General features: G+C 42.0%; 1 protein-coding gene across 1 annotated transcript in view; it reads left to right on the top strand.

The window, feature by feature from the left end:
• Nucleotides 1-26,038, top strand: part of OSBPL5 (oxysterol binding protein like 5) — a 179,814-nt gene that overhangs the window by 140,757 nt on the left and 13,019 nt on the right. The window contains exons 7-15 of the mRNA XM_075163037.1: nucleotides 474-558; nucleotides 10,456-10,627; nucleotides 15,755-15,974; nucleotides 20,116-20,300; nucleotides 21,732-21,813; nucleotides 22,441-22,539; nucleotides 23,519-23,615; nucleotides 24,559-24,657; nucleotides 25,847-25,944. Of these exons, the coding sequence (XP_075019138.1) occupies nucleotides 474-558; nucleotides 10,456-10,627; nucleotides 15,755-15,974; nucleotides 20,116-20,300; nucleotides 21,732-21,813; nucleotides 22,441-22,539; nucleotides 23,519-23,615; nucleotides 24,559-24,657; nucleotides 25,847-25,944 (1,137 nt within the window). The remainder of the gene's footprint in view (nucleotides 1-473; nucleotides 559-10,455; nucleotides 10,628-15,754; nucleotides 15,975-20,115; nucleotides 20,301-21,731; nucleotides 21,814-22,440; nucleotides 22,540-23,518; nucleotides 23,616-24,558; nucleotides 24,658-25,846; nucleotides 25,945-26,038) is intronic.

Raw genomic sequence — 26,038 nt, 5'->3', positions numbered from 1 at the left:
ATTACCTCTCTGCTAGAGGCACTCACAGCATAAGGTGTGGGCTCTGCCATTTTTATGGTGACACATAAAGGACGTTTCATGGCTAGTGTGTCAGGTTGCAGACAGACTCGATGTGCACCGCATTGAACAGTCCATTCAGGTGTTGCACAAGGATGGCTAATAGCAAATATTGGACTGCTTTTGTCCCAAGCGACAGGAATGAGATTCTTCTATTCCTGAGGATCTGAATAAACAGAGTAGGTTTTGGGCTGAGCGTAGGTTAGACCAAGCCCCATTTACGTCAGAGCTCATCACTGCTTTGGAGCTGCAGCAGCAATATTGTAATTACTAATGAGTCTCTCTAAATTACTCCATCTGCTCCTTCCTTCTTTCCTATCACAAACATACACACTCTGCCCAGGAAGGGTAGAAAGACGTTGAACGGTCCATTGCATCTTCTCTGCCTTAGTGTTTTTTTCTGTGTGCATTTCCAGGGCCCAAAAGGAGAAAATGTTGGTTCGATCACTCAGCCTCTTCCCAGCAGCTACTTGATTTTCAGAGCAGCCTCCGAATCGGATGGTAAGTTTTGGTCTTCGTTTGCTTTCTCCAGATTGCCTACCCTGTGCTAGTTAAGAAAATAGGTTGATGCAAAAAAAATTGGTATGTAAAGGAAAAAATGGCGGCTCATCCAGCTTGAGATGCTGTTCGTTACCAATGGTCAGAATAGGTCATGCAGACTACAGGCACGTTTCATGTTCCTCACTGAAAAGCCACCTTTCTGGCCATGTGTATGGAAGAAGGACCTAGGCTTGTAGCTGGGGAAAAAACACTAAGTCAGTATATACTAAAGGATGAAAGGAGTTGATCCCAAAATTGGGTTGAGAGAGGGGCTTACCTATTTCCTCAGTTCAGCAGAAGGATTTAGTAGGTTATCTGCCTACATCTTACACTAGGTGAGGATCTGTTGGAGGACAATGACAGAAATATTGAAGAACTGTTGATAGATGTCTCTCAGTCACCAGAATTCTCCTGTAAACTGGCTGTACCTTGGTTTACAGTATAACAGGCCCAGATGTTGGTGACTCCACATGTAAAATACCATTCTGGGAATTCACAAAATTATGGAAGGTAAATGTAAGTCAATATATGACAGGCATGCCACCTTGCTATGTGAAAATCTCTATAAATGACTTTAGCAGACCTAAAATATCAGTGATTTATAAGTAGATAAGAAGATTAAAAACATGTTTTCATTCCATTTGACCTTCAGACTACTATAATTTTTTTTGCCATAGCAAATTAACCCAGGCTGTTCATTTTACAATATTTTTTACCTACCCCACCAAGGGTGCTCATGTAGCCCTTGTGCTCCTTTGTGTCTCATCTAGAGTAACTTTCAGGACACAAGGATTTTTTATGATGCACAGGGGGCTTTGACAGCAGTGTCCTTCTGGTCCAGTGATTAAGTTTTACATATTGCTAATGTCTGGAAATGGGACAATGCCAAATGCACCTTTGACATGGCACTTAGAATAGAAGGAAACCTTCTTTCATTACAGGCTTGGCGTGCTGATCTTCCTACGACTGTGCAAAGAGGGCTGTTCATAGTGAGGGATACCATCTCGACACTGAAAGCTGCTTGCAGATGCCAGTGTAGTGAAATGATGTGAAAATAAGTGGAACTTGTATAGAGCCATAGAAACACATCTATTTCTTTGAATATTATGCTTTTGTAGCTTATGGAACAGTAGAGCTTATTTGTGTAAAGGAATAGAGGATTCCAACCCGGCTCCAATTATCACTTGTCTAGAAAGGGATAGATTGGTACAATAGTCTCTTGGGGAAAAAAAGTGTTGTTGGGGTAGAGCTGCTAAATTACAGGCATTTCAAATCCTGGTTATACAGACAGCCTGCAGAATAGACGCACAGAACAGTCCCACAGAGTTCTTAGGCAACCAAATAGCTTCAACAACTGCCTGTCAATCTAGATTTTCTAAATTATTATCTCCTTAGAGATCCATATAACTTGTCTTTCCATTAACTTAATTAGAAAATGCGCAAAGGGACCAATGTGGTCATTGTCTGTGTTAAAGAGAAATCGCTGTCTCATATTCTGGCATTTCAACTATCTTCTAAATGAAAACTTTCATTCTGGTAGAAACCTAATCATTAAACTTAAAGCCAGCCTGGCAAAGAGACCTGTGGCTGAACTTCTACTCTCTCTTTTTACAATGACTGCTGTAGGCCAGTTATGTGGAGTAGGATAGCTTTAGATTTGTTCTAACTAACCTTACCCATAAAGGCTCCCAAGCTAGCAGTAGCCCCCAAGAGATCATCAGAGGTAAGACTTTTCTAGCTGTGATCTCTCTGTCTGGGTCATACACCACATGCTGAAAAAGCACAAAAGGGACCATATCTGGCACATGAGAATTTTCAATATTTAAATGCCTGTGGGAGGCTTTCTGCCCAGTGAATTATTACATGGCTCTGGTATCATAAGAGCTTAAAATAGTGAGTTACTGGAACGTATTTTTAAAGCCAAGATATTGGCCAAGATTCTTGGAAAGCATGGAGAGGCCAGGCAGATCAAAGTAGAGTTACTTTAGGATTTAGTATGATTTTCCTTTACTTTGCTGCTTCTCTACAGTAGAGTCTTAAGGTTAGATGGAAAGCTAACATGATCAAGGGAAGGAACTGAGATACCTCTCAATCAAATATTGTAAGTGTGTACAAAGAAAATAACTAAAGCCTTTGGTTAAGGGTGAAATAATATATGCTCTTGAACAGCAGTACAATGCCCTAGAGCCACTTGCACAGGTTTGGAGCACCCACATTATGCCTGGTAGATCCTGAGAGTCAGAGGAGGTAACTGTGACAGCTGACATGAAGTGAAGCTTTGGGATCTGTCCATTTAGCAGTGGACTTCACAAAAAAATTTGATGTAGTATTGCACCAGAAATATTAGCATGAAAAACGGTGTAATTTTCAGCTGAATAAGAGTATTTGACTTCACACCTGAGGTCAGTGAGCTGTGCGAATGCAAGAGGGAAGAACAGCTCGTACACTCAGGCTAGCCTCCCTCCCAAACAACAAGAGCTGTCCTGGCACGGTGACTGTGCTACGCTCCTTTTGTTTGTTAGTTAGCCTTCGTGGGGGCAGTTTTGGGGTATCCGCTCCATTGAGCGGTGTAGATGTGCTGACAAATGGCCAAACACATGGGTGTCACACTCGGAGATGAGTGACTTGGAAACGGTATTAACATCAGTAGGAGGTGTAAGGTGCAGACAAGGACACAAGGAATAGAAACTGTTACATTTAAAGAAATCTGTATAAACTGCAGCAACTTTGCAATTAATACAATTTGATTTTAAGCCCAGAAGACATTACTGAAATGGTTGCATACTGTTATATAGCTTTACCTGTTGTAAAGAGGCATCTTCAAGAGGGTTTCATTTCTGTAATGCACTGGACAAACATAGAGGATGCAGTTATGGTCAAGAGAGACAGGAGATTAAGGTAAAATGAGCTAAGCTAGCTGACACAAAGAGGGCAGGTGGAATTTGTTCGCTTGCGTAATGTTAGAGTATATTTGTAGTATGTTCGTGTCTCCTCCGTGGATGCAATATTGTGTGAATCTACAGCATCTCTGAGGAGGTGTCCTGACCATGTTCTTCTTAACGCAGTCTCCCATGTTAGTAGTGGAAAATGAACCACAGAGCATTTGGCAAATTTAACAGTAATTCGTGGAGGCCTCTGACTTGCTGGGGAATATTGAGTTGCAGCATATGTTAGAGGTACAGTTGTGCTATCCAGGCAACTATATCATGATCAGCAGCTACATGGCCTACTTTTTCTCTCAGCATTTCAGCATCCCTTTATTCCCCTCTGCTGTACCATCTGTGACAGACTGTTGGTAGGATTTAAGGTCCTGACTTCTGGACAGCCTGCAGAACCACCACCAAGCTACAGCAGATTTCACATTCACAGACTGCAGCGGCAGTCTGCTTTGTGATGTGTTTTAAAGACATCTGGAAGGTCATGTCAGCCTACAGGGCTCAACCTGTACAAACACAGGGTCTTTCTTTCTTACCAGTTTCAGAAAAGAAAATTGCTTTTTCCAAACCAATGACTGTGTATGCATTTCGGATTTATGGTGATGAGTGCCTTAGAATTAGTAGTTTAAACCTGTCCCAGGCTTCCTGCTGGGACCATTCTGGGGCTGCCCCTGAGATCTCCAAACTGGTGCCCCAGACTTCCTAAGCATTTTGAGGTACCTGTTAAAATCTCATAGTGCAGACCTCCACCTTGCCACGAGCACTGCCACCAAAGGGGTTACTAGGGGAATTCAAAGTGGCAGATTACCAAGGGTTAAAGGCTTAACAGTGGAATTGTAAACCACACTTACATTTTGTTCCTTATGTCTGTCCTCTCATTCAGGCGTGCTTTGGGTAGTTTCCATTGCCTGGTGGGGGTGGAGTTGTGTGGAAATCCTGACGGTCTGGCTTACAGTGTTGTTGTTTCTTTGCTAGGCATCTGGCCCTTCCCCCAAAATTGATGCTCTGATCTGGGGAGGAAGTTTGATTATTGAAATAAGGGTCACGCACAGAAGCAATGAACCAGGAGGAAGATTGCAATTTGAAACCAAGTTCACAATGAAATATATCACTGGATCCTGGCAGTACTGGAAAAAATAGAAGTTATGTTCTTAGCTTCATGTCTGCCCTTCATATTCCTTAGACCTTTCACAGCAGTTTAAAATCCAGGCATTTGCAACCAGACTTCATTTAGCTCAGTGCATAAATTGCACCTGCAGCTAACTGAGAGATCCCATCCTTGCATCTTGACAGCCAAAGTGTAAGAAATCATGCACGCAGGCACCCAAGTGGTACAGCAAAATAAGCAGTCAGCTGAATACGATGACCTTAATGTTCACTGACTGAACCAAATCAGCCTCTTCCTCATCATTCATGATTTGTGTGCACTTGAGCAGGAATTCATCGTTTCCAGGTGACAGTCTACTTCAGGTTGATTTTTTAAAAGCATCTATCTTGTAAGTGTGAGGCACGAGGCCAAAAGCTGGATGACTTTAATAATTCAAGAAAATAATATTCCCTTAGTGATGCCTCTCTGGAGGAATGTATGGTTACTAGGTGTGAGGCTTTTGAAGTCTTAATTGGCAAGAGATTCATCCCAGCCTTTCTGTAGCTACAGGAATGCAATGGAAAAAAAGTATAGTCCCAGACTGAGATTTTGGTGTGCAATGATGTGATTCCATCTTGAGCAGATTTTTGTTATTGGTGAGTGCTGAGAGAACACTGGCTGGCTCCTCTGTGATCAGCTGTTGCAAAATGTGGCAGATAGACTTGGCATGTCAAATTATGAGTTGTTCTAGGTGAATGATGGTGACTATAAAGAATTTCAAAGCTGAATAGCTTAGTGTTTTCAATACTGCCTGGTTTTTTTTCTGTGGGATATTGTTGTAATTTTAGATCTGTTCGAAGACTGGGGCAGACTCAAGTTATTCCTTGAGCAGAGCCTAGGTTAGCAGCATAAGCAACCTCCGGTTGTTTTGGTTTTTTTTTTTCCCAAGGGGGAGAAGAAACAGTTCTTGTCACTTGGTTTTGGTAGTTCCTTTTGTCTGTGAAAAAAAGCGTTGGTGCAAGCGCATGCCTGCTCTTGTTCAGCCTTGCAGCCTCCAGGTTTCCGCATGGTGCCAGCAGTGCCCTGCAGACCCGGGAAGCGTCCTGTAAGATCTGTAGTGATTCCCGTTTGCACAGCTGTACGGCAGGAGTCATCTCAAAGGACCACAAGGTGCTTTTCCAGCCTGCTGAGCCAAAAGACCTGGAAAAAACATACAGAAGGTTTCAAAACATATGTGGGATGCATGTTCGGTTTTGTTTTTGCGAAGTCAAGGCAACACTCGTCCTTTATTAGCTTTTTTTTCCCCAATCCTTTCAAGAAGGACGGAACTTTGGAACCCAGCTGTGTTTAAGTGATTTTTCAAAGAGTTTCCTTTTTCAAATTGTCACTGATGACTGTCGTCATTTTACTGTAAACACATATAACAGAGAAAAAGGGTTACAGGCCTACTCAGGGGAGACACCTCTGTTTAATCTTTTTTTTTTTTTTTGCAGTGAGCACAGCTGAGTGATGTGCAGATGTGTTCCTCTGACATCCCTCTTTCCCAGGACATCCGTCACATGCCAAATGGTGTGATCATCATTTGCTAAAGTGATGTAGGGAATGGATATTGAAACCAATGATCAGTGCAAGGAGAGAGGCTGCTACAAAAGAGAGCAGGAACCCAAGCTAGTGCTAGCACTGTGGTAGGACATCCACTTTTGGCGCCTTAGGAACAGCCTTGTCAAAGAGTCTCACTCTTTCCCCGTCGTTCCTGGAGGGAGCCAAAGGTGGCTGGGCAACCCACGCACCTGACCAGTTCAGGTGCCGAAGGATGGGTGATGTGAAATGTCCTCCTTGTGCCGGCTGCCAGTATGAATGATCTAGCTGGACTTGACTTTGCACATCAGAGCTGGGGATCTTCTCTGGGTGGGGTGTCATTTCTCCCCAGGATATTATCCTCACTGAGAACTCTGTTAGCTTGGATGAAAGATTTCTATTGCTGAGTTTTGTAAACCCTTCTGTGTGTGACTTGTGAGAGATATGGGAGTGTTACGTGTAGGTGGACTATTTTACTCTCTCCCTCTTTCATCCTTCCCCCTCCGCAGCCCAGGTAAGAGCCAGAGCTTACTCTGCGGGCTGCCCCTTGGAAGTCAGTGACAAAATACTAAATACGATGAAGAAAGAGTCAAGCTCAGAAATAACATTTGAAAGGAAATACTTAGTTCACAGCTTCCAAGCAGAAGGAGGTAATGCAGGTGTTTTTGAGACAACACGATCTCTGCAGAGATTGTCCAAAAGTAATCATTGTAGCGGATACAGTAATATATCATTTGATATAAAAAGAGCTTAAAAGTCTATGGGAATATTCTGCCATAGGCTAGCAATATGCTCTTGAGTTTTCCTTCAGAATTTAAACATATGCTTGTTTTAAGCCACAGTTTGTGGAAAATTATAACTGATAATTGATTGCAGTGTTTTACATTGCAGCTTTAAAAACCTCAAACCTTCTAAACGAATACCATTGTAACTTCTTCGCAGCTCTTTTTAGCTTCCTTTATATGCATCACATTGGGCTGCCATTCCTCTCTGAAGGAAGCCACATTTTGCATCCCTCTCTGATCCAATTACCTTGCATACAAAAAAACCTGACTTGAGTCAACCACTCAAAATTAGAAAATGTGAGAATTAAGGTAACCATGAAGCCTTCATGCAGACTACTGTGACTATAGATGACAGCCTTTAATTATGTGACCACATACTTTCTTCCCTTGTGCAGTTCCTGAGGGAGTGAGTAGACTTGTCAGGTAAGCAATTAAGTAATCCAAATGCTAGCATTTTTGTATCATTTTCACAATAAAACAGAATATTACTCAATAACAAGATCACTCAAATGTAAAAACATTGCATGTAGGCCTTTAGCAAGGAAACAGGTTTATGTTGTGTGCAATCCCTGAAATTGAGAAGGTATAATTTTACAGTGTAATGCTGCAATTAACACACTGTTGACTTGCGGAGAATGTAACCTTTTCATTTGCAGAGGAAATCCCATATTTTATGTCTGGTTTTGTATTTTTTTGTATTTGTTTGGATTCACAGCACCACCTGATGGCTGAAGGCCCACTGAAGGATGCTGTGCATCCCTTGAATTCAATTTCTGTTAGAAATGAAAACAAGGGCATACACTGATGCCATTTCTGTGTTCTGTGGGGCGCAAGTAATGCTGGCCGCTAATGCACAGCAAGTTCCTCTAAAGCTTTGTGTCTCTGCCTTGGAATATTAAAATGAATATTTTAATTTTTTTTTTTTTTTTTTTTTAATTTAGGCTCCTTGAATAAGGTTTCAAAAAAGATTCAAGTTACTCATAACTCCTTCCAGGGAGTTATCTAAAGAGATAAAAAACCTAGATATGTTATGTAGAAATTTCCTCTGGTAATGTGGTGGACCCCAAAGGTTTGACCAAGCCTGTAAGCTCATGTTAGTACCAGTGAATACCTGTGGCAGTGGTGGTGGGGGGATAAGGGAGCTGCCTGTGGGGTTGCAGCCAGTGGCCTGCTCTGCCTACAGCCCCAGGGAGAGGTGGGCTGCAGGGGCACAGTACGGGAGATGGCTGAGGGAGACTTTGGGGTGACCCTTGCTGCCCTTGTTAGAAAGTGTAGACGTAGCCAGCGCGTTGCTGTAACCGTCATAAGATAATGTCTCTACGTGCATGCTGCAGGGCGCTGAGGAGCTGACCTCCGTTACTGCTCCAAAGTGCTCATGCTGCTGCAAATCAAGCTACCTATCAAAGCACCTGATTTTACAAGCCCATTGAATATAAAAATATCTTGACATATGCAGCATTTCCAAATGTCAAATCATGCAGTCCTCACTCTGCAGAACTGGAAAAGAAAAGCAAAGCCAAAGATAGAGGAAAGTCAAAGGAGGTGAGCCTAAGCAGGAGTGTGCTTCCTTGTATGGAATAGCCTGAAACAGGTTTTCATCTTGGTGGATTTGGGGAGAGAGGATATGTAGGAGGAAGTGGATTTGTGCTCAACACAGACATTAACTCTAATGAGTTATCCATGCAAATCCTCCACATGGCAAGAAGGGAATGAATGTCTGCGTGTAAAGCCTTAATGCAAGAATATTTGTTAAATACAAAATAGTGTGAAATCAATTCCAACAGCCTTCAACCTTCCTAATCTTTTATTAACCATTATGTGTGATTTTATTATTAAATCATAAGCTGATGCTGAAGGAATTTATGGGATGAAATTAGAATAAATGACTGGGCTCTGCAGTGTTTCTGGCTCAGTGTTCAAGTGCAATTCTTCAGTTTTGGTTTTTTTTTCTCTCTTTTACTGCTTGCAGCTTTGTATCAAAGCAAGCACTGAAAGCTACTCAAATTTATAAACTTTTCTTTATATACATATGATCTGGACTTTTTTTTAAACACTTATCGATCTTCTTATAGAGCCAGATTTTGATCATTCGAAGTTGATAGGAATTCTGCCCAAGAGAACAGCAGGATCCCAGTGAGATTTATGCAGATGCTTGATGCTAAGTGTGTGATAGAATTGAATGTAATGGAAACATTTCCCAAATGGGACCTAGGAATGAATGTGGTCCAAGGAAAACCTGTTTGTAGCACTTGCCATTGCTAGAGCAAAATCCTTTTGTTTTCTTCACTGCCTCTCAAGCACACTTCTAATTATTGCAAAATATATTGAGTAGTGTAATGAAGAGCTCTGTTTTACATGCTTGCAATTAGAGCATAACTCCCTTGATACTTCAATTCTTGAATGTTCAGCCAATTTGCAGGTGTCCTGGCCTTATTAATGACAGCATTACAGAAGCAGGCTATTTTCAGGTGCTTCCAAGAATACAGCAACTCCAGCATTGTGGTGGTTAGGCTTTAACACTAACACACAGCTTTGTAGACTTGTATGGATCATTGCAAAAGGAGCCAAGGGTCAGTTTGGATTCCTGTGCTTTTCATTTGCTGCCTGCCGGTGGAACCTATGCAGGTCTTAATATCCTGTGAGGCTGTGCATGGGAACTGCAGTTTGTCTCGTCTCTGTGCCATGCTTATAGTTTCTGGCATTTGCAAAGTAGACCCTTCAGGTAAAGATTTTTTGTGACAAGATAAGAAAAACTAATGCTCCACCCAGATTATCTGATGGACTGGGCAGGGAGAAGGAATGGAGAAAAAGGGAAAAAAAATACAGAGAAAGAGGAAAAATGAACAGCCTGACAAGCAACTCCCTCTAGCCTTAATCACCCTGGCAAGTATTGATCATCCTGGCTCTTGTTCGGAGTGATTGTTATGGCAGCACTACACCCTGTGTGGGACCTCCGAGCCAGCTTGTAGTTCAGTGATCCCACACCAAGCAGGGGCCTCTCCTGCGCAGCGCAGTACCTCGGTATCTCCTTGCCGTTGGGTATTGTGTGTGGTGGGGATGTCAAATGCTGAACATGTTTTTGGGGTGTATTACTTGCAGACGTGAGCTGCTAGGTGGTTTGAAAGCACGGTACCTGTATGCATTTCCTGCATCTTGGACAAAATCAGAAAGGGGCAAAAGGGGATGTGAACAGGTTGTGGGAGATCAGAGGAAGAGATGCTATTAGGGAAGGGGGAGTTGGGGTGAGCTTCCCACTGTATTACCTTGCAGATGTATCACTCGTGCAGCCTCTAAAACACACCATTTCTGGCAAGATAACCTAGGGATTATATATATGAAAAATAGATGATTGTACACAGTGACTTCCTGAATTATAATGAGCTTTACTCCCAGGCAAGAAGCTTTTGAGAAGCAATGCATGAATTGTCTTATTTACTTTCCTGTGCTTAGACAATTCCTTTTGTTTTCACAGGCCGATGCTGGCTGGATGCTTTGGAACTTGCCCTGCGTTGCTCCAGCCTTTTCCGGCTCAGTGCCTCCAAGCAGGGAAAGGATGGAGAAATGAACTGCTCGAGTGATTCTGCGCATGTGGGCCTCAACCACCTCTTGCACACAAGCACTATTTCGGACCAGGAGTTCTTCCAGTAAGATGGGGCTATCACTTCTTAATGCACAGAGAGGTGTTGCATGGCTCACACTTGGTCATTCTTTTAACGTTAGCATAATCTAGCCAGAGTCCACTAAGGAAGCCTGTTTAAAAACCAACTTGTATGTTCTGCTGCATGCATCACTAATATATGGGTTTGATGCATATGAGGTTTATTGTCACCTAATGCTTGAGCACACAGACTGGGGGGACCTCAGCTGTGTTCGTGTGTACATAAACAATTTTCTTCTGTCCCCTGCTTGGGCCAAAATGCTGTATGGAGATGCTGGCATGAAAAATGGCTTGCCTGAGTAAAGATTGCAGAATCTAGCTACTAAAGTAGACCTGTAGTTACACAAACACAATCACTAACAATGTCTGTCTGTTGGCGAGCACATACGGCTCTGAGTCTGATCTATTTTTTAATAATGTGTTCTCTTTTCTAATAATACTAGTCAGCAGAATGCACACACTGCATGCTTAGTTTTATAATTACTTTCTTTCTCTACAGGGGTTTTGAGTGGTTTCCAATTTCTTCCTTGATGCATCAGATAAATTTTTACATAAGGAAAAAAATTCCCCACAGCCTTCTTTCTATTCATATTCCTAGTATTACTGCAGCATTTTGGAACAACTCACATCAAAGCTCTGTAAGCATTAAAAAACCCCAGGCCTTATCTGTTGCTTATAGCTAAATAGGCAACTTCAAAAATCCTTCTGGTATAGACGCTTGGCCCTTGGAGTGGGAACTGGGAGATGTAGTGTCTATTTCTAGTTCTGCTGATATGAATTTGACTCTTAGGGCTCACAGCAATGCACATTGGTTACACAGTTTTTAGGGTAGCAATTCCTGCAGTCTGCAAAGATGATGCCTTGCACAGTGGGACCTCACCTTTAAGTGGTTTTCTTAGGCTTTGTTATAAGTATAACAAAGGCAGGGATCTGAGTCCTCTTCAGAGTCTCGAGGTATCTCTGGTCCCATGGGACCAAAGGGATGGCAGCATTTTGGTCTGCCCTTTGCTCCGAAAGGCTCTGGTATTCCCAGCATGTGTTCTCCAGTCCTGCTGTTTGGGTTTTTAGTTAGAGTTTGAAGAAGAGCTTTACTGAAGAGCAATGGGAGAAGAAAAGGAAATCTGATGTGTTACCAGGGCATGTGCCCTAGTACTTGTGCAAATACTTCTATTGTTCTTGGGCTCCTTCCGTAATACTTTACCTTCTAATTTCCTTCTGCCTAAGAGAGACTCTCTTAGGACTGTGCTCGCTGTGATACTGAATCCAGGAATGCAGTGGACTTGTTTTTCAACTGATGGATGAGTGTACAGAAGGCCAATATTAAAATGGAGCCTGTGGCACTGAGAACATTCAGGCAGACCCTTGACTACTGTAAGGAAATGCAGAAAATAGAGTTAAAACTGTATTAAAGTATTTCTTCAAAATATGACGCGTAAATGATGCTTAAATGATGCCTCTGTTTCACCTCTTAGTTGTTCAACATCAAAAGCCCTCTTGAATCATGGGGCTCAGCCGTAGCACATGTGGCAGAGTTTTCAGCAGGACAGAATACCCACAACTGGAACCAGACTTTTCTGACAGGCTCAGATTTTAGCTCTGTCTGGTTCAAACTGGGTGTTCAGCATCTGGTCTTCTGGACAATACACTCTCCTTTCTGAGTCCTACCACTGGTTTTAATGTCTACCCAGACTTTCCCCAGTGCTTAAAGCCCAGGGGAGTTTGATGGTTGTGGGACAGGGGGATGACTTGCTGTCATTCCTGGAGGAATAAAGAACGTTTAAACAAGGGACAATGCAAAACCAAAACTGTGCAAGTGCTGAGCAAAGAGTTTTTGTGTTGTCACTGACAGTGGCTTCCTCATAGGGATTCAATCATTCTAATTAAATTCATTCCCTACAGGGAATCTTAGCAATTAAATTGGCACGCTGTTGTTAGGGGGCCAGTTAATTACATTTAACTCTATCTTCAAATTAGCCAAACTACTCTGTCAAGAAAAGAAAAAGAAAAGAGAGATGATGGATATTATAGGAAGAACAAAACCCAAGGGAGCTGGCAAAGGCGAATCTTCCATTGAGCCAAAGTTGCATTTGTCTGCTGGCTGCTTTGCTCCTTTCCTGCTGGGAAAGAAGTCAAGATTATCCAGGGATTTTAAAATCCTTGTCTTTAGTAGTGTATAAAAATGAGAGGGAGAGAACTATGCAAGTGAATCAAAGCTGGAGTACTGTGTAAATCTGTGATTTTAGACAAGAGGCCTTTAGGGCACCAGGCACTCTTCTTTTTAACATGAAGTTGTATTTCTTGTGGCTTCCATGTCTTATCTCCAGCAACCCCAGGAATCTGGCTGGTTTACTTGTTTCACAAGAGCCAAAGGGTTTTTTTGCTTTGTGTAGAAGAGCAATATCAAACCCAAAGAAGTCCTGGTCCCTGACTGAAGTTTCCAGGAATGCCCCTAGAGAATAAAGCACTAGTATAAGACAGCTCCAATATACTGAAACAGTAAATTAGCCGTGAAAAATGCCAAGTTATTCATGTTCATGGTGGAAATCCAGTGTTGACTTTTAGCATAGTCATTCCCTCCCAGCTTTTAAAGTCTGGTCCAAATCCCATTGGAAGCCCGTGGGAAGTCTTTACATTGATTTTAGTTCTAGCTCATGGCGTGGCTTTTGTTTTTAGCATATTGTACGTATTCAGTGATGATTCTGTTTGGAGGAATAGAAGAGCCTGGCTCCACTTCAACATCTCAAATTTGTTCCTCAGAATGAGGAGCATCTGTTTTCCCTTTGGTTCCCCAGAGCGGCTCCTTGGCTCTGGATGTGTTACGTCTTGCCTTGCTTGTGGCTGGTGGGTAATCAGTGCACAGTTGAGTGGGATTTCATGTGAATTTAATTCCCTCTTGAACTAAATCTGAAATCCTTAAAAAATAATGGGGGGGAGCAGAGGAAATTAGGAAAACAGTCATTTGCTCCACTGAAATGTCAAATATTTCCCAAATGTGAGGCAGGTGACACTGAAAAACACTTGCTCTTCTTACAGATGCGAAATAGAAACAAGTGCTACTTCTCAGCCATGAACCATAAACCTTATAATGAACTGTCCTTTCAAGCATTTTTACCCCATGGAGAAAACTTTCACTAGGTAAGGGAGCATAGCAACCGCAGACAAACGCTCACATATTTAGCTGATCATTGAAAAATTAAGAAATGAATTAGGTATTTAAATGATCAGCAACTAATAACTAATAACTTCCTGGGCCATCCAAGAAATATCTGTGCTGAGGAATTGTGGTATAATCTCTCTAGACATCTCTCTCCTCACCTTTTTTCTCCTCTATTGTCTTAAACTCATGCATATGCTATACTCTATACTTCCAGTGTATTTGGTTATCAGTCATTACACTTGCTGGTTGCTAGCTAAAAAAATGAAGTAACATCCTGGCACTAGAATGATGGAGACACGTAATGTCTAATAGCACATTATTAGTGCTGGAGTATAGTGCCCATTGACTCTCTGATTTATGATCTTAGTTTTATTTTACAGTAAAACTGTAAATAAAAAACATTGTAGTTTATATATTTACACACATAGACGTATATGCATACATACATATACATATATATACAAATGGAGTTAGAAGAAAGATTTTCTAAAGGCACAGAAAGCTGTAGACGACACTTTCAAAAGAACTCTAGAAACTGAGCTTCTCCGGAAACTGAGCTGTGACTGTCACAATGTGGCTTGCTTGTTATGTGAAAAATCATGATCTTATTTCAGAGCATAGTTGGAAGTTGAGATCTTCTGAAAAGCTGATGCCAGTTCTGTGTTCTGACTCTTTTGTTGTTTTTTTTTCAATCTGGCTCTAATTAGCAATGCCCAATTATTAAAAAAAAAAAAAAAAGAGAGGGAGAACAAGGGATGGGAACTTTCAGCATTAATCTATAATCAAAATTGGAACATGCCCAGAATGGCCTGAGAAAAGGCCCATCATGGAGAGACTTCAAGCTTGACAGAACATTCCCAGGTACTGAGGAGAGAAATTTTGCTTTGAAGGGGGAGGTGGACTACAGGAAGTAACAAAACTCTTCAAGATCCAGAGCCTGTTTAGATCCTCTGAAACTCCTTGTGTAGCTGGAAATCTTTTCTTATTGCTCTATCCAAGAGCAATTTTGCCTGAGGACTTGGGTAAGAAATTTTCAGAGGAAGGTCAAGCTGAGAAGGTCAGCACCTGAGAGCTAGACTAGGCCATGAAAGAGGTGATGTGTGTGTGAAGACATGTATGAATAGGGAAAACTGAAGCCCATGCTAAATATCACTTGAAAAAACGGGCATTTAGTGAATACTTTTCAGCGTCTGACCTCTGGCCCATTTAATCATGTTTGCCATCTGTCGTATGAACTTCTCCTCATTCTCTAAAGCCTGGATCAGTGAGCATGAAGCTTGCTACACCTTCTATGCTTTCCCTTGGATGCTGTTGTAATCTGGGTATTCTTCGTACATGTAATTGTCCAGTCCATGCTTTCAACTCAGTTCTTCCACACAGCATTATCTGGGGGAAGCATATTCCCCAGGTTAGTTTGTGTGTGTGTGTGTGTAAATACTTGCTTCTATTGATTTTTAAATTTGCCTTTTGGAGTGTAGGGCTGACTTAGGGCTGTCGAAATAAAGTAGCAGTAGTACTGAAAAGAAAATGTATCCCATAATCTCATATTTTTCCCATATGCTACAATCCACTGATTTGCTTCTGTAAAGGTAAAAATCTCTCCTGATTGACACTTCAGTTCTCTAATCAGCAGTGTACAGTTGTTAGTGTGTGTTCTGTATCCCCCCGGTATGTGGGCTCCCATCCGGAGCCAGCGGCAATTCTGTGTAAGGGTGGGTAAGCGGAGCTATGTGGCACATTTTGCAAAGTGCAGTTTGGAGGGGGGAATTTTGATGGAAAACATCTCACTGTTTCTGTGATAAAAACCCTGCTATTCAGGAAATGAATGTCTTATACTCTTCCTGGGCTGCACACCCTATTTTGAGTCCTGGGGGGTGTTTTTACCTTATCTAAAAGGCCTTAAGTAATCTGGCTTTGTAAATCAAACTGAAGCAAGTAATGAACTGTGTGTTGCAGTTTGAATGAATCAGCCCTGGAGAACCACCACCATTTGGAAAATGATGCTTTTTCGGACAAGTCTGAGAGAGACAACGTAGAAGAGTCGGAGAATGAAACGCATGAGAACAGCCGGAAGACAAATGAAAGCGAGAGCGATCAGTCAGAAATCCATGGAGAGGTCTCTCCGGGAAGGAAAGGGACTACTTATATTGAACAGATCTATGAGGAATTTGGGGAGGTAAAAGAAAAAAATTTATTTTAATCAGTGCCTGTTTCTGTTAAACTGTCTCTGTTCATAGTATTTGTCATTAAGCCTTTTAGATGCATGGCAGTTAAGAACCAGCTTTGTGAGTTCCAGTGTTTTACAGATAAGGCAATGCACAGCTTTCTGCTAAATTATGTTGAATTATCATGTGCTCTAATAATTATGCATTATGAACAGCAGCTCAGCTACTGTGCTTTGGCTTGTTTCCAGCATCAGCAATTGCTTTAACCAGTTATTGCATTAAAGAGCCGCATAGCATTGGCACAGTGCTTTGTGGAGCCAGCGGGAGGGGGAATTATTATTCTGGGCATGTGTCCTGGCCAATTAGGATGCTCAGTCCTTGCGTGATACAAAATATGATACTTTCCTTTTTTCATTATGCATGGAACATCCTTTTTGTGTGTCCTAATGGAGCATTTGAGCCACTTGATTCCTAAATGACAGTTTCTTGTAGGAAAGCCATTTCTCATGTCATTTAACAGCAGGAGGATGCATTTCTGTTCCATATAAGAGCTGGATGTCACTGTGACACCTCTGAGAAAGGCAGCGGTAGAGAGCTGGGGGAGCCAAGTGTGTTGGGTGAGAATCAGTCCAGGCAGGCAGCAGAGGAGCTCTGCTGCGGCTCCAGGAGGGCTCTGAGCACTCCCTTGCCTATTGCTTCGAACAAGGAAGCTGAAATCTTGTTGGTGCTTCAAAGAAAACCACTTTGCTAGAAAGCTGTTTCTTTCTTAGAATCATAGGATCATAGAATCATTTAGGTTGGAAAAGATCCTTAAGATCATCAAGTCCAACCATAAACCTCGCACTGCCACGTCCACCACTACACCATGTCCCTAAGCGCCACATCTACGCGTCTTTTAAATACCTCCAGGGATGGGGACTCAACCACTTCCCTGGGCAGCCTGTTCCAGTGCTTGATAACCCTTTCAGTGAAGAAATTTTTCCCAATATCCAACTTAAACCTCCCCGGTGCAACTTGAGGCTGTTTCCTCTCGTCCTATTGCTTGTTAGCTGGGAAAAGAGACCAGTCCCCACCTCACTACAACCTCCTTTCAGGTAGTTGTAGAGAGCGATGAGGTCTCCCCTGAGCCTCCTTTTCTCCAGGCTAAACAACCCCAGTTCCCTCAGCCGCTCCTCATAGGTCTTGTTCTCTGGACCCTTCACCAACCTCTTACGCTCCTCTTTCAATGTTTTCCTGAAAGTCTACTACTAATACTGAGGAAACAAATATAGTTAAATATATCCTAATTACACTCTGTGTTTCACTGAGTGATAACTTAAAACGTTGAGAATGGTTAGGTGTCCCACACGCAGATTATATTACTCCTGTTTATTTCTCCACAGACTCCTTATAGCAGGACAACCTACATGAGAGACCACAAAAGAATGTCTTTGCCACACCACCTTGCAGAGGTGCAGGAGGAGTCCAGTTTTGTCTCCTCCTTTCCACAGCCCAACCACCCCCAAGAGCAGCAGTTTGTGGTCTGGAGCCACCAATCCAGGTAGCATATGTTTGCTGCCATTTCAGATGTCAGGTGTGAGGTGCAAGCCCCTGCTGTTGAAATTGTGCTTGCAAATAGAAGTGTTGCCTACAGAGACAAAAAAACCCCAACTCCTCTTTTGTGCGTCTCTCCCCTCAAATCCCACCCCAGCCACACAGCAAATGGTAACTGGGTCCAAACAGGGGATTTTGAATATAGCTGAGCAACTGAGCAACAGCAAAATGAAGGAAAACTTAATTTCTATCAGCTGCTTATTCTGAAATGTCCTTTCGCCATGTGACAAACTAGAGGTCCTAGAGGTGTTGGTAGGGCAGGCTGATACTCTGGTGTTTGAATGAGCCTTACAGGCATCACTGATGTGTGTACGTGGATGTGTGAGAGTGAGAAATCTCTGCAGTTTTACATTAAAATAAAAAAAAAATGCAGTACAAACCAAATGGAAAGGACTAAATTTCTGCTGTAGAGTAGACACTTTGTGTAGTGTAAAATAAGGCTAACCATAGTGTGGCTGCTCAGGCAGAGGTAACACCCAGTGGGCTTTCAAAAAGAATTGCCATGTAGCCTCGGCCATTAGGTGTTTTAATAGATTTCTGTTGTTGGCCAAAAGATGGGGCTGTTGTCACCTGGGACACACAGGTAGGACTGGTTGTTGCGTCTTATCCCACTGGTGACAGTAACATAAGGAAAAGTAGGTTGTATGCAATGACGTAGTTTGCTATCAGCAACGGGCTGGAGATGTATCAAGGTACACACATGCCAACTAATAACATCAACTGTCGTCTTAAACTGAAACTGCTGCCCCTCAGCCTGTGTGTACAGTTTAGATTTGGCAGGACAAAGGTCACAGATGCAAACTATCACTGTTCAATTTTCAGCTTGGCTTTGAAAGCTCATTTGAAAGGTCTGCACGTATGTATGTGCATCTGTATGCCTTTGAAAGGTGCGTGCTTGTGCATCTGATGTTCCAGCTTTGCCTTGTTTGCAGTAGCAATGTGAAGGCAGAGATAGGTGTCAGAAGGACTTTGAGCTTGCAAAAGTTGGTCTAGAATATAGAAAAGACACCTTCTCAGTAGGTAGACTGATAACCAAAACCCCCTTTTTTCCCAAGCTTCTAGTTTTAACAAATTATAAAAAGGGTTATTGAGGGTGATGTATTTTAGAGGAAAGCAAACCAGAAATGACTGGAAGTTGTTCTCATCCTCCTGCATCTTCTTCTCCTTCCCTTTTCATCCATTCTTTCTGCAGTGATTCATTCTGAGTAACACTTTGTACAGCAATTTCAACATGGCATTTATTTATATTTCCAATACACGCACACTTGAGAACCTGGATAAATAATGAAAGTTCTGACAGACCCATATGTATTGTAAGCCGTAGCTGACGCTGTGGTATTACGTTCTTTAATGGTTTCCATTTCTTCTTGGGGGTTCAAGCTGTGTATTGCATCAGACTGTCACAAGAAGAATGGTATGATAATGGAAAAGCAGTTAAATGAAAAGAGCTTTGTTGTTCCTCAATCTGAAATTCCCCTCAGCCTGCAAGCTGGACTCAGTGTGTTTCTGCATGACTAGTAAAAGGGCTGATTGGGAGCCAAAAAGGTGGTGCTGGGAATGCTCAGGTGGTGAAAATGAGTGTTTAGTGATTTACACCATCTGCAAATCCTGTTGGGATATGCTATGTGTCCCCTCCCAAACCAAAGTCCGTTCCAGAAGTGGATCTGTGCCCTTTTTGTCATAGAAATCTCTTGCCTAAAACCAGTTGAAAGCCTAAATATTCTCTTTCACTGTTAAATTATGATGCCTAGGGTGCGTTAAAATGACACTCATGTTTGAAAATTTAGTTTCATTTTCTTTCTGCAGTGGCTTGAAAGGCCCATTCCCTCATGTTAAACCTCACGTAGCACACTCTGAATGCAGAGGAACTACACAGTTATAGCTGAAACCACAACATAATCCCTGGCTTTTTTACCGTTACCTGCACTTCTGCTGCAAAGGGCACTGAGCAGCGCTGGGGGGTGCTGTAGTTTTTGTGCACTTCGCCTGGCAGTGGGGCCTTTACCGTACCTACTCTACCAGTTTGTCTTATTTTGAACTTGGAGGACTGCTTCCAGTCTTTGTTGATTACTCATTTATCTCCTAAATTTTTCTACATGTATGATAGTAAATCTTACAGTCTCTCATTTGCTGAGAATGGGTCTGAGAGGAGCTTCTTGCATGCATCCCACCAGGCCGCAGTGATGCTGTAACAGCCTTGGGCATGTCCACACCTCCTGAGGGACTGCAGTGCAGGGTCCCCTTGGTTAATGTTGGTCCGGGTGGGCCCATCCTGAGGTGTGTGGAGGCAGTGGCTCAGGAAGGAGCACAGCAGAGGTGTGCTCCCTGCCTCATGCCAGCTCTCGCAGAGGCCCAGGGCTTTCTGTACCACTCGCTTCAGTGCTTTGGGGATTCACTTCTCTTGAGACAGAGCTGATGTCTCTTTGCAGTGATGTAGCTGAGCATTCACCCTTGTACCAGGGCCAGGTATGCCTGGGTGAGCTTGGACCCTCCAGGTAAATGCACCTGCAAGAAATGGTTTTCCTGTTTCTGCCCTGAACTTCCCTTTTCCCATTGTAGACAGGTGAATCGTCTCAAACAGAAACTGTCTCTGAGGAGAACAAGAGCCTGATGTGGATCCTGCTGAAGCAGCTGCGGCCCGGCATGGACCTGTCACGGGTGGTGCTGCCCACCTTCATCCTGGAGCCACGCTCGTTCCTTAACAAACTCTCTGATTACTACTACCATGCTGACCTGCTTTCCCAGTAAGCAGCGCACGGAGCATGCCCGACGTGGGCACTTTTCTTATAATTGTGAAAATGTTTACAGTGTTAGCTTGGTGCTGGCTGGGATGCATTTGTATGCTTGAAAGGCTCCCAAATAATACCGAGGTCACTGGATTCAATGTAAATCAAGCCAGGCACCAGCTGCAGTGACCTTTTAAAGATGGACTGCTGCCAGTGAGGGGCAAGAAAGCAAGGAAAACAGTTAAACTCCGGAGAAAACCACTTTTGCACACGCACATGTTTGCCAGCATTGGCTGGAACTGATGGGGATTCAGCTCATGCCTTTGAGCATCTCGCAACAGAGCTGTGCCACCTTCTGGTGTACTCGTGTACAGAGGGGAATAGGACAGAGAGCAAACAGAATTGTCAAGCACTTCTGCCCCCAAAAGCAATATAATTATGTTGGTTGATGAACAAATAAGAAACGTCTTTTAACACCATTGATGAGAGAGACCTGCTGGGAGCAGCAGAGTAGAAAATAGAAAACGTTATGCTTGCAGATAGGACCAGCCTTCTCAATGAGATATGCCTGGTATATTTTAAAACCAGTGTGTGCAATATTCAAATAGCAACACTAGTTACTCATGTTTATTCCACTGCCTCTGGGCATTTTTAGAATCGTGGTATTTTCAAGCCTCGTTTGTAGTATTTGTAACATCTGAAGTTAAGGAAATAGTTCTCCTCAGTGCTGACATCTAAGAAAACTTCAAGAAGTTTGGAGGTTTTGTTAAAACCTCTTTGTGGTATGGATGATCCTTCTAAATAGATTTTGCAAGAACTTATCCAGGTTGATTTTCAAATCTGACTAAATGGTTGGAAATAGCAGGAACTCTACTGTTTATGTTTACTTCCCACTTCATCTTTGAGCGGGGAGCGGTTGAACAAGATGACCTTAAGAAGTCCCTTCCAACCTAAATTATTGTATAAAATCTCAAAGTACTGAAAGAGGCCATGTAGCACATCAGCTTTAAAGATCTTTTAAGGAACAGGGAAACAAAGAAAAAGAGAGAAAAATAGAGTTGTTTTTTATTTTGGTGGCATAAGTATTATTGTTTTTATGACTCACACTGTACTATTAGCTCTAACTAAATGCTAGTGTGAGTGGCAGTCCCACATTAACATACTTGAATGCCCAATCAAACCTGATACAATCCAGAAATTTTATTGGGCTTTTTGCAGGAGTGCAGGGCAAGGGGTGCCACTTTTTAAGAGTTTATGTGTGTATTGTGGGATGTATGTTACTAAAAAAAAATTATTTCTGCTGGCAGATACCTTTTTCACTGGCAGCAGCACAGAAGTTACTTCCCTTTAGTACTGGGGAAATACTATTGAAATTAATGTTGTTGTACTGGTATGAAATGAATGTGATGTGTGAACAGCATAAAGAGCATTTTATGTTCTGTCCTGCAGGGCTGTCCTTGAAGATGATCCTTACAGTCGAATGAAGCAAGTTTTGAGGTGGTATCTGTCCGGCTTCTATAAGAAGCCAAAGGTAAAAGAATGCATGAAGTTGGGGTTGTAATGGGCATTGAAATCTTCTGCTATGGTTGTGTATTTCTTTATTGCCTTTCCTTTGACACTTTACCTCTTCTATTGTTCAGAAGACTTCGACCATTACTTTTAAAACTGAAGTTGCATTTGGTTTCAGAGTAGATACTGAGTGCAAAATAGCGTTGATAAATCTCAGAGCCTTTGCACTGGACAGTTAGAAGGCAAAGCTAGTCATCAACAAGTTACATCTTTGGATGCAAGATTTTTCCCTTCACTGAAAGCAGGTCTCCTTTCTCTTTTCAGGGCTGTTAGTACCATAGTGCCATGTTTCCACACCAGTATGCACCTGCTGCGTATAGTAGCAGAAATAATAAAGTTTGATCATCTCGTAAAGCTTTGATCAGGCAGTATTGAAGATTAAATTGGTGAGAATAGCAGATGAATCTATGGCTCAGATTAAAAGATTAAATTAGGAGGATATGTGTAACTAGTTCTTCGGTTTTGATTCTTGTGATTGACTTAGTTTAAAACATCAGAGAGGAAATTACTATGTTGGTTTGTGGCCATCTCTGTAGAGTTGGATTGCAAATCTTCATTTGTAGCAGGTTTTGATTACTTTGTTTTTCAGGGAATAAAAAAGCCATACAACCCTATTCTGGGAGAGACGTTTCGATGCTGTTGGTTTCACCCTCAGACGAACAGTCACACATTTTACATAGCGGAACAGGTAAGTTGCTTTATTTGGATGCTCAGGTGTTGCAGACAGCAGCCTGCTTGCACCTCCATGCATAGGAACACGCTCCTCATCTCACGCTAGGAGAGGAACTTGTAGTTTTCTGTAAACATCCGGAGTGGGACATGGGGTAAACTAGCTGCTGACCTTTTTTCTTTTTAGATTTACAGAGATGATGTGAGCTTTGGTGGGCACTCAAGACTATAAAAGCAGATCTCCCATATATAACATTAGCCTCTTCAATAAAGACATTTTCCATGGGATTCTGCCCTACTGTTTTCATATTGTTAATAAAACATGGTTTGTATTGCCTCTGTTAAAAGGGGCATAAAACACTTAACCAAATCCTACCTTCCTTTATTTCTGAAGTTTCTATAATGATTTTAATAGGCGTAAATTGAGAGCTTATCTCTGTGTCTTTGGGGATAAATGAAGGGCAGAGCTTACAAGTAAACTGGCCTGACAAAATATAGTTTGAGATTTACAGTGTTAATAAAGGGATCCGAGGACCCTTTGGGGATAATGTGGACTTTGGTACAGGGACTCCCTGTTTCACATACATTTTTTTCCTATTTAATCAGAGAATTTTTATTTTGTTTTATTTTATTTCAGCCACTGCATCCATTTTATGGAGGTTATTCGTATGCTGCCAAAAAGTTCTGCACTGTCATTTATTGTGTTGAAAATCTGACAGTGTACCTGTTGGCCTAAAGTGGTTTCAAATGCACAAGGACAAGAAAATACGGGATGGGGGAGAAAGTTTGCATATATAATGTTCTCATATATAACGGTCCCTCCTTTAACATTGAGGTTAAGGGTAAAGATGGGGCTTAGAGGACTCTGCTCAGTCCTGCGGCCTCCATCTTGCACTTTTCCTAGAGCATGTGTAACACCGTGAGGCTGTGTATGCACCCACTGCTCTGCTTAGCCTGTAAACACTGCTGTAAATGACCTGTGCCTATTTTTCTTCTAGGTCTCCCATCATCCGCCAGTGTCAGCTTTTCATGTCAGCAATAGGAAGGATGGATTCTGCATTACTGGCAGCATTCTGGCTAGGTCCAAGTTTTATGGTAAGGCATTAAGCCTAGGCATCTTCCAGGTAACATCATGGCATTGGTTTTGATTTGCTTTTCAATCACTCTTGAGTGTGTTGAGAGATAAGAACAAAGAAATGCTTAAGAGATCTACCACCAGGAAACCCTAATTCCTTGTCTTGGCTCTCCTGGGTTTTCCCCATTTCCACCATCTCAGTGGGAGATCACACTGGTGTTAAAAAAAAAAAAAATCAGATAGAAAAATTGAGAGCTTTAAAAACCTGTTCTTCAGAAAGCAAAGGTTCATGAGAATGTATGGGCAATTGGTTGTCGACTACTTTGCATATGCTGACCCGTGAGTAATTCTATAGCTATCTGATCATCCAGCTGACTTTTGCGAAAGTCTCTGTAAAAATGTAACCATTTATCTAGCTCCCAGATTTCTGAAAGTTGAACCCTAGAGCTTCAAAATTTTAATCTCAATGGAGACAGCACAACTGCAGGCTCTGAAACAGTGTTGCTATTTGAAATAGGTTTTTTTATTTAGACAAACACCTCTTAAGTACTATCCTTCGGTACATGTGTTCGCTGAAACACTTTTAAATAGTTATTGCTGTGCTTCTGGCCATTTTATTTGTTATTTGGGATCATACACAATCAGAAAAGTTGTGAGAACAGAAGGGCCTGAAAAACTTTTAAGCACTGGAACTGCATCCCACTAATGACTTATTTAATCTAGTGCCCTTTCTAAAACAGGGGCTAAATGCCAGAGCAAATATGAGCCATACAGCAGAGAGTTTATTAGAACTGCCTGCTTCCAACAGTAAATGATTTGCAGGGTCCTGAATTATTAGCATTTCATATCTTTTCTTTCATTAGTATCCTACATTTAAATGGAAATATTTTTCTGAAGTAGGATGAGTGACCAAGTATAACATGCATTTTTTAATATCTATGTATTTGTTCTTTTAAATTCTAGGTAACTCACTTTCTGCACTGTTGGATGGGAAAGCAAAGCTTATGTTTCTAAACAGGGGGGAAGATTATATAATTACTATGCCATATGCCCACTGTAAAGGTAAGTTATGACTGTTCAAATAGGAAGCAAACAGAAAGAATAATATAATGGTACCTTACTGACTAACTTTGCACTGGCTCTCTTCTTCCCTCTCGAATACCTGGCACCACAGGGACTGGTAATTCCAGGGAGCAGTTGCTCCACACATGAGTCGTAGCGCTCGGCAAAAGACTGGTAATCCTCATTGAAGTCTTTTTGATTTGTCTGTGCAGAGCTGAGGACAGAATTAGGCCTATCTAAGTTAGTTTTAACACTGTGTAGAAACAAAAAAATACTGCATATATGCACTGCAGATAAACTGAAGATGGAAAGAGTAAGAGTACATTTCCGAGCTTCTGAGGGTAAAAAGTTTTTCTAATGTTAACACTGAAATTGCTTAATATATTTTCTGGCTTTTTGAGAATAAAGGAAATTCCTGACTTCTCTTCTGATTTCTTTGTTACTCTAATCATGATATTCCTCGGTGTATGAGCTGCCTCAGTGAGGCTGATACTTGTTACCGTGTGGCTTTGTTCTGTTGAGCTGAATGTGCACTGAGGTCGACAGCATTTCAACCACAGTGATAAAATCACTCCTGCAGCAGTTTGATCCGATTTTGCATTTTGAATATTTTTTATTTTGGCGTGTTGACCTCTATGGAGGGTCTAGCTACCTGAAAACACTAACTTCTGTAAATCACGCCCTCTGTGAACTATTCCTGTGCATAAATCTTTTTCCTGTCAATTTTTCTTTTTCTGCAAATGACCTTTTCAGGAAATGATAAGCATAAAAGGAGTCCCCTATATGACTGCTAGTCTCCCAGATTCTGCTGAATCCCGTTACAGCTCCTCTCTGCCCCATCCACTCTGTGAGAAGTGACTGGGTCTGTTTAAGCATCTGTATAAATGAAGTTGCTGGGCACAACTTTCCATATTTTTCCTTTCCCACTTTCAGCTTGCCACAGATGCACTATCAGCACCTGTGAGTCAAGCTATTTCCTAGCCGGTGTAATAAATGGGGAATATGGACTCAGGGGAGGATTCTTCATGCTTATAGTAAAGAGCCATTTCCTAGAAACTTTGGTTTCTGTCTTTTCAAAACTTTAAGCCAAGTAGTGAATTTCACAGAGTGTCAGCGAGAGCCAGTTTGAGTCGAGAAAGCAGATCGCTTCCATTTGGGGCCTCTCTTAAGTCTCTTTTTTCCCTTTCAGGACTTTTATATGGTACCATGACAATGGAGCTTGGAGGGAAAGTTACCATCGACTGTGAGAAAACTAACCACAGGGCAGAACTGGAATTCAAGCTAAAGGTAAAAGACATTGTGGCCCCCATTTTGAATGAGTCTCGGGCTTGCCCCTATGCTCCAGGCAAGGTTTGACCATACACACCAGATCATTTATGTA

Source organism: Calonectris borealis, chromosome 14, assembly GCF_964195595.1.
Source record: "Calonectris borealis chromosome 14, bCalBor7.hap1.2, whole genome shotgun sequence".
In the NCBI taxonomy this organism is placed as follows: domain Eukaryota; kingdom Metazoa; phylum Chordata; class Aves; order Procellariiformes; family Procellariidae; genus Calonectris; species Calonectris borealis.
The sequence above is the reverse complement of the archived record's forward strand: the minus strand, read 5'-3'. Positions and strand labels throughout refer to the sequence as shown.